This window comes from Petaurus breviceps, unplaced genomic scaffold (assembly GCF_028583685.1).
Source record: "Petaurus breviceps papuanus isolate PSGF00001 unplaced genomic scaffold, PetGlider_PUasm1.0 98, whole genome shotgun sequence".
Taxonomy (NCBI): Eukaryota; Metazoa; Chordata; class Mammalia; order Diprotodontia; family Petauridae; genus Petaurus; species Petaurus breviceps.
Window position 1 is genome coordinate 1,298,034 of NW_027187460.1, and position 15,787 is coordinate 1,313,820.

Consider the following 15,787-nt stretch of genomic DNA (forward strand, 5'->3'; position numbering starts at 1 on the left):
GGTCTCTCCTAGTTCCCCCTGCTGCTGGTGCCTTCTTTTTGAGAAGACCTCCTGCTTACATTGCATATACTTTATATGTACATAGTTTTATTTTTGTTTCCTTTATTTTATTTTGTTTCCTTTATTACCTGATTTCATTGAGAGCAGGAACAAAGTTTTTCCCTTTCTTGTATTAGCATTATTGTGTTGTCATTAGCATATTTGTATTGCTTTTCTTTGTGTCAGCACTTAGCATGGTACTTGGCACACATCTGGGGCAGTGGATAGAGTGTCAAGCTTGGAGTCAGAAGATGAGTCTTCCTGAGTTCAAATCTAGCCTCAGACACTTACTGTGTGACATTAGGCAAGTCACATTAAGTCACAGTTTGCCTCAGTTTCCTCATCTGTAAAATGAGCTGGAGAAGGAAATGGCAAACCACTCCAGTATCTTTGCTAATAAAATGCTACATTGGTTCAGAAAGAGTTGGACATGATTGAAATGACTCAACAACAGCAACAAAATGGCACATGTTTAGTGCTTAATAAATGCTTATGGATAACAGTGATGATCATTGTTAGTTTCTGAAGGCAATTTAGGGGGTCAGCTTGGCATGTTGATGAGAGCACTCAATGTAAAGCAAGAAAGTCTATTCAGATCTTGGGCTTTTTGTCTTAATTTCTGCGTGACTTTGAGGAAGTCACTTAACCAATGTGGATTTCATTTTATAAAGTGAAGAAGTTGAATTAGATGATTGATAAGGCACTTTTCCCATGCTATAGCTAAAATTTTTGTGATCTATTCCATCCCTATCAATTTAGAAAGGGGGGGAAAATGTAGTTGCAGGGATTAAATGTCTTGTTTAAGCTGGTCAGTGACAAAGCTATAGGCAGAACCCAGATATCCTCAAATAGTTGAAACAAGGCCATCATATCTCCACAAATCAATTGTCATTGTATTATGATGGATTATTAATAATATATGATATGTTAACAATGTATTAGCATGATAATGAAGTGAAGATAAGCATTTTGTTAATGATAACTTGCAAATACTAAATTAGGAGGTGCTTCTATCATTAGTAAGGAAGAAATTTAATACTAATTACTTCTCTTTATGTAGAGTTTAGTTTTTACCTTACACTTGCTGCACCAAATTGGGTCTATACACAAATTGAGGTCATTATCAAGGAAAGCATGAAAAGAAACAGACTTTTGCAAAAGATTTTGCAGACTACATTTTTTATAGTCACATAACTGCCAAAGATGAATAGGGAATATAACATCTCACTGTATTTGTTGTTTATTGATTTCAAGGGAAAATGTGACTCATAGAGAAATGTATCCAGAAGATTCATCGAAGACAGATTTCATACATGCCTACATCAAAATCATGCAGGAGTCCATGCCAGATAAAACTAGACACAATTTCAGTCACTGATCTATTAAGCATTGATGTTAAGTGAAAGATTTGCAATAGTGAGACACTGAGAGGCAGTGTGGAAGTATTGGAAGCAATATTGGGCTTGGAGTGAGAGGATCTGGTACTGAGTCCTGCTTCAGCCACTTGCTAGTCATGTGCCCACTGGCATGTTACTTAACCTCTATAATATGCTTTCTAAAATGGGCATACAGGCAGCAAGGCATACTGGGTGGAGGGGGGGCTTAGAATTAGGCTTCTTGGGAATTTCAAGTCCTGCTACTGCCATACACTACCTGTGTGATCATGGCCAGTCACATGATTTCTCAGATCATAGGCAATTTGTGAATCGGTGGTGGCAGAGAGAATTTTCACACCAGGAGTTTTCTACACTGATGGAATAATAGGTCTAGAGACATATAAAAATGGGGATACTTATATTTGGGCTACCTCATTCACAGGACAAAGCATTAGTTCTTCTCCCACATCCTCATTGATAAGGCTTTCATTTGGGCAGCTTTGGTGAAGCTCACACTACTGATACCACATTATTTTTCAGTTGTGTCTAATGCTTTGTGACCCTATTTGGGATTTTCTTGGCAAAGATACTGGAGTGGAGATGAGGAAACTAAGGCAGACAGGATTAAGTGACTTGCCCAGAGTCACACACCTAGTAAGAGGCTAAATTTGAACTCAGGAAGATGACTCTTCCTAACTCCAGGCCTGGAACTCTATCCACTGTGCCACCTGACTACCCACATTATGATTTAGGTTTACATAGTTGAGGTGTTCCTTAAGAGGAGATAGGGACTCGAATAGGACAGAAACAGTAGAAACACAGAGAGACAAAGAAAGAAGGCCCACACACACGCCCACAAAGTAGGTTTAGAGACTGAGAGAGGAATGTAGATAAAGGTATAGACAACCTGAGCTACATGCCTATGTAGAGAGAGACCTGTATATTTCTTTGGTCTCTACAGGGAACTATGTGAGCTTAGGGGCAGATATCAAATGGAGACGCAGAAGAATGGATTCCTTGAAAAGAGAACACAAAAAAGTTTTGGGGCATCAGAGAGAAAGTAGGAGAGTAGCCATAAACTCTCAGTTTCATTCACAGCTAAAAAGACACCTGAAGAGCAAACGCCATCTCATAGGGCCCAAAGGGGAAGAGGGATTGGTACAGTGAGGAATTGCCTGCACCAAAGGGCAAACTAGAGTTATACCTTGGCTGGTATCATTAGCCTTGTGGGTTACGTATGTTCAGTGAGAAAGCAGGACCCAATAGAAGGGAAGACTGTGTCATGCTCTCCCAAAAAAGGATTTTTTCCCCTGATTTTTAAGAGGTTCAAGTACATGTTAGTTCTGTGTTTTTGTTGGGTCAAACAACCTATCATCTATGCAACAAGGTCTTGTTAACCTGAATGCTATAGGGAGCTTTTCAGGGAACTGTTAGAAAGGCATGAACCAAAGTCTGACATCCTCAGAGGAGACCTTAGGGAGGGATAAAAATGAGATAAAGAGATCACTATTGAGTCAAGCCCCCAAGGTGATCTTGGTCTGTAATGGCAGGGGCTAAGGTCCCACTGATGCATGAGTTGCCTCAATATTTCTTCACTGATATCCCAAATCACGGAAGTCAACAGTTTCTGAAAAATATAATTACAAATAATCCAAAGGGTAATGAAAAGATGCATGATGGAGAAATTTCAACATGCTACTAATAATGGCTCAACCCAATAAGCAACATAAAATACAATACCTAGGAAATATATGACTTGAAAAAATCATATATGACTATAGGCTAATCACACAGTAAGGCATGACTCATAGAAATAGACAAGATAGTCCAAGTGGAATATTCCTACGCTCAAGAATCTAAAATAGCAAGAAGATTGCCATCATATCTGCTAGATTCCCCATGGAGGAGTTCTAGGCAAATATAGACAATGATTGCAAGTGAAGGGAAAGTTTGAAGGTGCTGCAATTTGCATTGGCAAGAGAATGTCCATGGGAAGAACTCAGCATCAACAAATAAGAGTATTTACAGTTTGCAAAGTACTCCTTTCACAACCAGGTAAGACAAAGATTATAATCCCTTTTTTTTTTTTAACAGATGAAGGAACTGAAGCTTAGAAAAGTTATGTGACTTGATCATACTAAGTCTCTAAAGTATAGCAACATACGATTATATAGCCTTCCTGATTACAAAGGATTTATGTAATTTGATCTTTACAACAACCTTTTGAGATGTTAGGTTGGGATCCACCCCCATTTTACATACACTAGGGTTGGCTGAAGAAACTAGAGATATTTTGTTGAGATACAAATAGACAGAAAAACATGATCAATTTCTTTTAATATAATGATAGCCATGGAAAAGAGCCATGCAGAATAAATATGGTTCCAAAGGGCAGAACTAGGGCCAAATGAGTATAAGTGACAAGGAGGCTGAGCTCAGACACGATATAAGGACATACTCGATACAGTCAGAACCATCTCACTGTAATTATTCTCTAGTGGAGGTTGAATGACTACTTGTCAAACATATTGTAGAGGGCATTTCTGCATGGAGGAGAAAGTTGGCTTAGGTTAGCTAGTCAAGCTCTCTGCAAATTCCAATTTCTATGCTTCTAAAATAGAGAAAAGAGATAAGAATGGGTTTAGGAGAAAGGAGGGACCAAGAAATACGGTTAATATTTGGTTAGCTACTAATTAGCTGTGTGACATTGGGTACATTTCTTAGCCTCTTATAGCCTGGTTTCCACAGTTCTAAAATATGGCTAAATAATTCTTTTATTGCTTGTCTGACAAGGCCGTTGTGAGATACAAATGAGATAATGGATACGAAAGCACTTTGAAATCTGTAAGGCATCATACACAGCTGAAGAATTATACTTCAGTATATTTGTGATTTCACTGATGTTCGCCCACTCCCTGCCGGTGTGCTGATCTCAAACCATCCATGATTTCTCATTCTGTATAATTCTTTTTTGAATCATCTCCCAAGCCCTTCATAGATGATCCCTATAATGCACTGGAAGACCTCCTCTCGTCTTTGCCCTCTGCACCTATATTTTAAAGCAATTTCCACTTCTTCACCTTCCTCTCCATTCCTCCAATTGATTTTCTTTTCCATGCTAATACTCATGGCACTCACAGCTGGGATGGGGGCAGTATAGGGCAGGTTCCCTTCTCTTCTCCCCCTTCTTTCTCTAAGCTCCCTGCCCTGTCTGCTTCTTAAGCCCTTTGTCTGCAGCCAGGGACTCAGCAGAGAAGGTATTGTGACTATTAGGCTTTGCAGTCTTGGCACATCCATTTGCAAAATCTCTTTGGGAAGGCAGCTGAGTTCTGGATCAGGGTTGATTGTGATACTTTATGGCATGGATTTGGGGGAAATGCTTCAGAATGAAAGTACATTGACTCAGCTTGCAAATTATCCAGATGGAGGGCAGGTGGAGACTCAGTCCCCAGTGGGGCTGGTTTCCCAGAACATTCGACCATAGTACAGTATCATGACTTTGGGTATTTAGAGACATTTGTTTCATTTGAGAACGCCCTCCCCACCCCCATTTCTTCTCCAACTCTCTCAGACCCAAGTACTTAGATTTTTACAGAATGTAAGATTCTTGAGGGCAAAGATTATTTCATTTTTACCTCTTTTTCCCTCCTCCTTCCTTCCTGTCCCATTCCTTAATTTTTTCTCTTCTTTTTTCTTTCCTTCTTCCTTTCCATTCTTTCTTTCCTCTCTCCCTCCCATCTTCTCTTCTCTCTCTCTCTCTCTCTCTCTCTCTCTCTCTCTCTCTCTCTCTCTCTCTTTTTTCCCTCCCATCCTTTCTTTCTTACTTCCTCCCCTCCCATCTTTTTTCTCTTCTCTCTCTCTCCCCAGCACCTTACACAATGCCTTGTACAACTTAGGAGCTTAATACATATTTTTAATTGATTTGACTGTGTCTCAGTATGATGCAGTGGGGAAACAACAACAAAAACAACAATATGGGAGAGGGGATTCTTAAAATACCAGGATGCTCCAAACCCCCTGTATTATCTCAGGCAAGTCCCTCCCTTCTCTGAGCCTCAGTTTCTCAATCCGTCCAATGGGGGACTGGATTCAGTGATCTCCAAAATCTTTTTCGACTTTGGTTCTCATGTCCCTATACTATATGAGTTTGTACTTATCTAGAGCAAGGTCTTCATCACCTTGTGGCATGGATAAAGGGACAAGCTGTCTGGCCAAGGATCCAGAGCATCATGGTAAGGATGGAAAAAAAGCTTTATCTCTCAACACCTCCCTCTTCTATTTACCAAACACTGATAAATCCCTCTTGGTCGGTCCTGGAGATGGTTAGGAAGCATGGATAGATGAATCCAGACTGTGGCCTAAGGCTATCCCAGCTGAGGTTGCTATGGAGACCACAGGGGACCAGCTCCTCCTCCTCCTCCTCCTCCTCCTCCTCCTCCCCTTGGGAAGTGAATCCTCTTTGCCTGCCTCCTTGAGAGGGATTTCAAGGTAGAGGGAATGTGTCTCCAGGAGTAGGTTAACAGAAGGTGTTTCCTCTCTGTGAAATCCAGTATTTGAAAGCCATGAGGGGAACAAGGTTTTGATGATCTTGCTCGTCACAGGGAATTTGGGAGGCAGCAGAGCTGTGTTTTGGCGTGAGGGGCCTCAGCATAACCATGTGAGATACTTTTGTTGGTGTGTTGAGACAGAAGACGGGGGTGGGATGTCATTGAAGGCCTGGAGGTGGTTTGGAGAGAACTCAAGCATTTAAATAAGAGTCCGGGGTGCAGAGCACCTTGGAGCTGAGTGTGCCTCAGGATTTCCATAAAGAAAAATGGCATCTGAGGATGACCCTGGTAGTGTTCAGCCCCTGAGGATGTCCTTAAGCCAGATACCTTTCTCCTGCTCTCCCCTCCCCCAAATAGACAACCTTGTGTCTAAGCCTGCTTCTTGCCTGTTTCCTCATTGCCTTGGTCCAAGGCTTATTTCCGAGAGAAGGGTGAGGTAAGGCCTCTAGTTTTAGAGGGTTGTTTTGGGGAGAGTCAAGAGAAAAGGGCAAATGCCTTGCTAGGATGGGAAAGACTGGCAGGAAATGTTTCTCCCAAATCCTCCTCAAGGTTAAAGTCAGTCTCTAAATTCAGGCTGTGACACTGGGCCCACCGATCTGATGAACAAGTGGGTATAACTAGTTTCTGGCCCCTCCAGGCCTTTGTCTCCCCATCGACAGTATGATGAGGAGCAGCCAGCTGGTTCTCTCTGAGTCTCTGCTGCCTCTGCTTAGGTGGGGGTGGTCTACAGGCGGGGAGCAGCGAGGGCTCTCACACAGACTGCTCCCAAGTGCACGTGGGACCCTGACTCAGAAAGCCCTGCAGATGGTCTGGGGCCTTCATGAAAAGGCCACCAGCCAAAAAGTGCCAGGAAAGAGTTCCCTCAGAGACATTTTGTCCCTTCAAGAAATTTGTCTACCCTTTCCCTTGGCAGAGGGGGCCCAGGTGGGCAGGAGTTTCCTTCATATCTAGGAACAGGGCCTCCCACTGTGAGCAGGGACAAAGTCCCCTTCTTAGCCTCAGGAAACTGTAGAGACCCAGTGGGAAAGTCTTCCTAGGTTTGGGGAAGGGGTATTTCTGAGAAGGGTCTCAACTAGAAGCTTATGGAAGCCCATATCCTTTGGGAAATTCTCTTCAGGGTCTAAATTCTCCTCAGAGGGTAAATTCTCAGGATAAATTTTCCTCAGGATCTAAATTCATCTTAGGGCAAATTCTCCTCAGAATAAATTCTTCTAAGCATCTAAATTCTCAGAACAAATTCTCTTCAGAGTCTAAATTTTCCTTAGAGAGTAAATTATCAGAGTAAGTTTTCCTCAAAGTCTAAATTCTCCTCAGAGTCTGAATTTGCCTCAGAATAAATTCTCCTAAGGATCTAAATTCTCAGAGTAAATTCTCCTCAGGATTTAAATTCTCCTCAGAGTCTAAATTCTCCTCAGAATAAATTCTCTTCAGGGCCTAAATTCTCCCCAGTCTAAATTCTCCTTAGAAGGTAAGTTCTCAGAGTAAATTTTCCTCAGTCTAAATTCTCCTCAAAATAAATTCTTTTCAGGATCTAAATTCTCAGAAATTTTCCTCAGGGTCTAAATTCTCAGGTGCTTAAATTCTCCTCAGGTTCTAAACTATCCTCTCTTCCTAAATTCTACATTTTACTCAGGGTTTCTCATGGCTTTCAAACAACAGAAAACAAAAAGGCCTGTGTGAGCTCATTTGGGGAGAGATGTGTGTGCTGTGAGGGAGAGGGGGAAAATGCTGTTGTTTGTGTTTGTTTTGTGGGTTCATGGGGAATTTTTGAAGGGACAATCCCTTTCTATGGGGAAGGAAGGCAGGGCTCCGAAGAGGCCTGTTCTTTCTCAGCACAGCCTGAGGTAAAATGGGGCCTTATTTAGGCCCTGACCCCCATTTGAGGCCTTACTCCCAATTTAAATTCTCCTTAAGGTTTCTCAGCAGCTGTTCAGGAACTTAGAAGCAAAGTAGGGAAAACGATTCCTTTCTGTCTACTGCAAGTCCTTTGGTCTGCCTTCTTTAGGCTTTTGGTCTGAGGTATTTATTTTTCTTCAGGCCTTTACATTGTTACTTTTAAAAATCAAAAGCAGTTTTATAAACTGGTGGGATATTGCCCCTAGGTAGAGAGGCAACTTTGGTAAATGGGTTCGAGAGAGCCTAAATAATTGAAAGCCTGCAGTCCCCATGTCCCAGGGTCGCCAGTAAAACCCTTTATTTTTCCTTTTTAAAAAAAAATTTTCCTGTCACTTCAGTTACATTCAATTCCACTGAGGCCTCATCTACTGAGTTTCTACTGTGTACAAGGCCCTGTGCCAGGCACTATGGATATAAAGATGAGAATGGCAAACTCTTTTTCCTTTTACTGCTTTAATGCATAAGATGTGTAACTGTTATACAAAGGGACAGTATATAAGAGAGGTGCAGAGGATCATGGGAACTCCAAAGATAACGACATTTCTTTTGACTGAGGGAATCAGGGAAAGCTTTGTGGGGGAGGTGATACTTGAGCTGGGTCATAATAATAACAATAACCATTCACATTTACCTAACATTCTAAGGTGCTTTCAAGTAGCTAGCTTAAATTTTATTATCTCCATTTTATGAACAAGGAAAAAGGTTCAAAGAGTCATATAGCTAGTAATGGTGAACCAAGATTCAAAGGACCAGGTCTTGCTGGACTCCAAATTTAATATTCTTTTTACTATACTGGGCTAACTTGGATTTTAGCAGGCAGGGATGAGGTGGGAAGGACATTCTGGGCATAGGGAATAAGTTTATTTAGTGCCTACCCAAGTATATACAACTGAAGTGGGAAAGAAAAAATATGGCTCCTACCCTAAAGCAGCCTACAGTATAGTTTGAGAGATTAGATGATACGTGTAAAATTTTTGGAGAACAGTCTAAGATAGTTCCCTGTCTGAGTGGGATAAATTTTAGGGATCCTCTAAAACTGACAAATCCACAAGTATTTAATCTGGAAACAAAATGCTTCTGACAATCATTCACTTTCTCCCAAGCTGTTCAATTTTTAGTGTTATTTTGCTGAATACTGGGAGAGTTTCTGTGAAGTGCTATTGTGTCTCTTGCCCTTGTTAATCCTTTTTTTAAAAAATAAACAAAAATTGTGTGTCCTAATGAGAGGTGAAGTCAGAAACTCAGAAGGGCAGGGTTTGTGGACTTGTAAAGAATGAGCTAAAGCAGTACGGTATTTAAACAAAACAAAACAAAGAACCCCACTGGACTTGGAGTGGGAAGGCCTGGCTTTCAGTCCAGTTCTGTTACTATATGACCATAGACTGGTTGTCTCACCTCTCCAGGCTTCAGTTTTGCCATCTGTAAAATGGAGATAATACAATGGTAGAGTTGTTTTAAGAAAAGTCCTATATAAACCTGAAAGCCTTATATAAATGTGAACTATTATGATTGTGTTGGGCTGAATGATAAATATTTACAAACCTGAAGCATAAATCCTTGATGCAAGTGAGGGGTTTTTAGTGGAATGCCCTAGGAATTTGTCCTTACAGGTGAAGACTTGTCATCCTTGCAAGTAGGGATTGTTTCATTCATTGTATTTGTACCCCACACATCTAACACAGTGGGTGGCTTATAACAGGCACTTAATAAATAATTATCGAGGATTGACTGCTTGTTCAAGCATTTTTATCAGTGACTTGGATGAAGACAACATGCAGATGACAAGGCTAGTTAGCACCTTGGATGAAAGTCAGCATCCCAAAAGAACTGGATGGGTTAGAAAGATGAGCTAGGTCTAATAGGATTAAATTTCTCAGGAATAAATGTAAAGTCATCTGCTTGGGTTCAAAAAGTCAACTGTACAAGTCTAGGTGACACAGGTGAGACAAGACAACAGTATGGGTGCAAAGACCTGGGGCAATAGTGCTATAAGCTCAGTCTTTGGCTAGTACCCGAAATGAAGGGCTGAAAATCTAGCTGTTCCCTGTACAAGTCAGACTTTATCTAGAATATTATATTCAGTTCTTATTCTTAATACTCTTTATTTTATTGAAAACTTTTACTTTTTCAAAATCATAGTCATTTTTCAAAATATTCTAGCTCCCTGACTTAATCCTCCCTTGCTTTTTTTAGAGGGCAGTTGGGGTTAAGCAACTTGCCCAAGGTCACACGGCTAGTTAAGTGTTAAGTGTCTGATGTCAGATTTGAACTCAGGTCCTCCTGACTCCAGGGCCAGTGCTCTATTCAAAGCACCACCTAGCCTCCCCTAATCTTCTCTTGTTACAAACAAAATCAGTTATGCAAAATCAACCAACAAAGCAACTGTGTCTGACTCCATATGTCACACTCCTTGCCTGTAATCCTCCACTATTATGTCCAGTTTTGGGAACCACATTTTAGGAAGGACATAGACAAAGGGGAGAGTAGCCAGAGAATATAGTTATTAGGATGATGAGGGAGAGGACTGAAGACAATTTAATTCAACCTAATAAACATTTTAATATGTGCAATGCAAATTGATGCTTGGTATGGCCATACCATACAGGGCAATTGGGGTTAAGTGACTTGCCCAAGGTCACAAGGCTAGTTAAGTGTCAAGTGTCTGAGGCTAGATTTGAACTCAGGTCCTCCTGACTCCAGGGCCGGTGCTCTATTCACTGTACCACCTGGCTGTCCCAGAATTAGGGATATTTAGCTTGCAGAAGCATGACATCTTTTTTCAATGTTTGCAGGACTGACCCATGGAAAACAGTTCAGACTTTTTATGATTAATCTAGGGTAAAGAATTATGGAAAAAAGAAAGATTTTAGGAGATTTGTAGCAGGGATTCTTAACCTAGGATACATGAACCCTAGATTTCATGGAGTTTGTGAGAAAGAAAAAAATATTTTAACATGATTTTTTTGTAATCCTATGTATTTTTTGCATTTAAAATGTCAGCGTTCTCAGAAGAAATCCATGGGCTTTATCACACTTACAAAGGAGTCCATGACAAAAACAAAGGTTAAGCAATCTTGGTTTAGAGAAAGGATAGGAACCCTTTCATTAAACTTCTGTAAGAGATGTAATACCAGGGGGATAGAAAATTCTCAAGAGAAGAATTCTGAAGACTTAACCAATCCATTTCTGATGGGGAGAAATAGGAGTTGATTGACAAAATTGATATGGATCCATAGAAAGCTCAGGGACCAATTTATGTTTTAAAAAGACCTGTGCAGAATAATAGCATTTGAATGGCACTGTCAGCTAAGAATGGGATCAGGGGTGCTAAGGTCAGTGCGAGCTGGGGCCAGCAAATAATGTTAAAGATGACAAAAAATCATAGGATTCTGGTTGGTTGTTTGGGTTTTTTGTTTTTGCTGTTCTGGGAAAAAGAAGAGCTAGGGATAGAGCTGTAAGTCAGGATGAAGATAACACAGTGGTGAGAGGGAAGACCTACTTAGCTGTTACTTTACTTCTGTTTTCTCTGCCAAGGAAAATTATCCTTGGGCTGGTAAAGTCAGAACAAGGAGAATAAGAGTTTAAATCCAAGATCAGGAAGAAATAACCTAGCATGTTTATATGGTTTTGTCATCAAGACCCAGACAAACTGCATCAGGTCATATCTGGGCACTGTTTAGGAAGGCTAATGATAAGCTAGAGAGCACCCAGGTCATAATCAGGATGGTGAATGGTCTTGAGACCATGCCATAGGATGGTCATTTAAAGGAATTGGGGGTATTTAGCCTGGAAGAGAGAAGACTGGGGGAGAGTAGCATCATTGTTTTCAAGTGTTCAAAGGGATAGCATGTGGAAGAGGGAGATTTGATATGATCTTCTGGATTTGGAGAGTACAACTGTGGACATTTGCAAAGGGAGCAGAAGGGAGAAATTGCAAAGAAGCAAATTTGATTTATGGGAGAAAAAAAACCCACTTCCTAATAATATAAAGCTGCCTTAAAGGAAAAGGGACTGCTTCAAGAAATAGCGGATTCCTTTTCTCATAATGACTTGAAAACAGCTATTATGTATTCTCCTGAAGGCTTCTTTTTTCCATTTGACGTGCATGCTATAAGGTACATCCTTATTCAGCTTTGGGTTGGTCTATATCGCCTCAGTGGTCACTTCCAAATTTGAGATTCTACTGTTAAGTCATCAGCAGAAGTTGCAGAGTGAGATTTTGGCTTAAAGTAAAACTAAACAAAAACAAAAATGAAATCCCTAAAGTTTGGTGCTATCTAGGAAAGGACGTTTCTGCTCTGGGACATAGCAGTTTTCCTGTCACTGGAATTTTTTGAATGGACACTTGTGGACAATTGGATACAGGGGATTCCTATTCATGTGTGGGGGTGAACGGGGTGACGTATCTCTTTCAGTTCTAAGGTGCTATGATTCTGTTTTCTGGATCTAGTTAAGTAGCAAAATGGATGGCGTAGAAAATAAATAATGTGGGAGATCAGAGGGTAGAGAAATCAGTCTGGGTTAAGATAGAAAGTGTTGTTATTGCTTGTCCTTCCTTCTCAAAGAAGACCATGACATCACGAAGGTGAAGCCATGACTTGCAAATGAATTGGATTTAAGTGAGGAGGGCTGTGCAAAGTCACCAGCCTCACTCTGTCCTCTGGAGCCACCTGGGTCCATTGGCCAGATAGAGATCAGGACAATTGGAGATGATCCAGTGATAGAAAGGAAAGGTTTCATGGAAAAAATGGAACTTGCACTAGGCTTTGAAATAGGAGGATGACCCAAGAGTATGGGGACTGTCTTGTGCTGCAGGCCTGGATTTTTGTGTTAGTCCTTGACAACCTTCTAGCTCCAAATCCTCCTCCCTATTTCATTCTCCCCAGAGAAGTCAATTATACCTTCCTCAAGAATTCCTCTGTATCATTATCATTCTGTTCTTAGAACCCTTAGCTGTTTTCTGTTGACTCTTGAACTAAATCCAAAGTCAAAGAATCTCAGAACTTTGGGATCATAGATCTGAAGGGACCTTGGAAGTCATCTATTCTCACACCTTTGTTAAATAAGTAACAAGCCCAGAAAGTTTAAGTGGTTTGCTTAAGGTGGCAGAAATAGCAAGCAGCAGAACTGAGATTTGGACCCAGGTCCTCTGAGCCCCAATCCAACATTCTGTCCATTCCATTTCCATTTCCACATAATCTGAAGGGGTCTCAGAGGTCAGTCAGTAAGCGTTTAAGTGTACTCTGTAATTATGTGCTAAGTGATGGCATACAAATATAAATAGAAATATAGATAGTTGCTGGCCTCTAGGAGTTTATAGTTTGAAGGGGGAAGCAACGCAGAAGAGGAAACAGAAAAAGTAGGAAGGGGACAAGAGTTAGGGCAGGGGGTGGGGGTGGAATGGAGAAATCTTGAGTGGAGTGCAGCCTGGACAGCAAGGAGTCCCGGCTGGCCTAGGTGCCCTCCTTAGTTGGAGGCTCTAGGAGGAGCCATCCATGCAGAGGGAGAGGCTGAAGGAGCAGAGGATACTTCCCGTGTATGAATCCCAGGCCTGGAGTAGTGAGGTATGTTAGAGGAAGTTTGAAGTGGAAAGGCTGGAAAGGAATGAGGTTACTCCTTTGTCCCTCTCCGAACTTCCTCTTGGGGCAGTTAGGTGTGCAGTGGAGAGAGTACTGGGCCTGGAGTCAGGAAGGCTCATCTTCCTGAGTTCAAATCCAGCCTCAGACTCATACTCACTGTGTGACCCTAGGTAAGTCACTTAATCCTGTTTATCTCAGTTTCCTCATCTGTAAAATGAGCTGGAGAAGGAAATGGCAAAGGGTAGATGGTCGTTTCACTCAGATAGAAGCATAATTTCTGGACTGACTGTCCCTCCTGTAATATTCCTCTAGTTGCTCCTCAGCCCTCTGTCTGCAGGCCAACAAGAAAGCTTTCAACAATGTTGGCCACGACTAGGGAAGTTCCCCAACCATCTCATCGCCGATGGAGGTTGGGCCTCTGGAGGTCCAATCGTCTCTTTCCCACCAAGGAAATGGAGCAGGAAAAGCAGCAGGAGAAAGAAACTGGGGACATCGGTAAGAAGTGTGTTTGTGTCTCTGTGTGGGTGTGTGCTAATCTCTTCAAATATTTGAAGGGTTATAATGTTGAAAATGCCATGCTTGCAATTTCTTGGCTGATGATGCTTTATTTGTGAAATTCTCTCCTAGGGAGATTTTTATTCTAATTAGGTACCTTTAGTACCTAGGCAGATTAGGGAGACACTTAGGAATTGGTAGTTTTCCTCAAATTGAGACCACATTGGATTAATGGTATTTCCTGGTCATTTCCCATGGTTATTTGACTCTTGTCTAAGAGTCATCCAGGGATAATTTGAAGCATTGACCAGATGGCCACCAAGCACTTAAATTTCCTTTCTTAGAAACCTACCCCAGACTAATGGCCAGAAGACTTGGATTCTCATCCTTACCATGCCACTTTCTAGCTGTATGACCTTGGAAAAGTCACTTTTCTTGTCTGGATATCAGTTTCCTCATAGAGTTATGAGTTAACTCATAAGGTTCTTATAAACCATAAAGTGGTACAGAAATTTGAGTGATTCTATAACCTAGTGACAGATTGTATGTTGGAGCAACCTAAGTTCAGAAAATTCAACCACTAGTTTGGTCTCCTGGGGAGGAAGTCTTTGATTGTGGTAACTCTCAAAAACCATCTACATATTATAGACTTATTGTTCATGTTAGAGAGGATACCAAAATTGATGAAATTATAGAATCCTGGGGAATGAAATAAATACTATTGCTGCTCTTCACAACAGGTTTCTAGAGTCATTTCACATGAGTGGAGTTACAGATCAGAGAGGAGATACCCTTCTGTGGTACCGTGGGAAGCAAGGGGGACCTTTTGGGGAGAGGGTGTCACATCATCTTCTCATAGGCAGCTAAGCACTTTAACTATCACCAAAACCAGTCCGTGACAAGATGTAGTCAAATGTTTTCTGACTTCATCCCTTTCCCTTTGCCGCAGTCCCACCCGCCCCACCCCCAATCACCTTCACCCACCCCTACCCCCATCCAGATCTTCTCTCAGGAAAGGCCCAAATGTTGTTCTATTACCTAGGAAATATTTAAAAATCTGGAGAGAAGCTTCCAGTGTGTTAGGTCATCTTTCTATGGAGGATTCATGGGAAGAGATGCATAAAGATCATATGGAATGACAAGGTATCTCTGTGTCACAGTCTACTAGTAGATTGTTTAAATTCCAAGATCAAAGAAAGCCATAAAAGTATATATTATTACACGCATTCAAGAGATTGTCATCATTTTCATTGTCATTGTGATCATTGCCATCATCATCAAATGTTCCCTTTCTCCATGAAGTCTAGGATTTTAGGACACAGTATTGAGAACTGGAATGGACTTCAGAGATCACCTTGTCCAGTTTCCATCAATGCTAGGTGACTTTTTTAGGGTCACAGGTAATATATGTTAGAGCTAGGATTTGAACTATTATCTGATTCTAAATTCACACAGCATCACCCCAGCAGAAAGTGGTTTCTCTTTCTCCTGGTTTTCCTCAGCACTTTGCTTGAATTGTTTCTTTGCCTTTATCACATTTTTAGTTACATCACACTTATTTTGTCTTCTCAAGAGACTACAAGGCCCATGTCTCACCTACACTATGCTTTCCCTTAGTGTTAAGCACAGTGCTTTGCACATTATGGGTTTTCATTTAATGTTTTTCAAATGAATGAATTGTAAAATCCTTGAGGGCAGTGACCAAGTTGTTTTGCATCATTCTACCTCCAGCATAGGCAAGGGTCTTGCACAAATCAACACTGAAATGATTTTTTTGCTCTAATAAATAATAATACTAGCTAGCATTTATATAGCTCTTTCAGGTTTGCAAAGCACTTTACAAATAATTTCTCAT

At 41.1% G+C, this 15,787-nt stretch overlaps 1 protein-coding gene across 1 annotated transcript in view; it reads left to right on the plus strand.

Annotated features, from left to right (window-relative positions):
• Positions 1-13,796: 13,796 nt before the first annotated feature.
• The window catches only part of LOC138155868 (maestro heat-like repeat family member 5), a 130,344-nt gene continuing 128,353 nt past the window's right edge, over positions 13,797-15,787 (plus strand). Inside the window, exon 1 of the mRNA XM_069081120.1 lies at positions 13,797-13,932. Within this exon, the coding sequence (XP_068937221.1) occupies positions 13,797-13,932 (136 nt within the window). The remainder of the gene's footprint in view (positions 13,933-15,787) is intronic.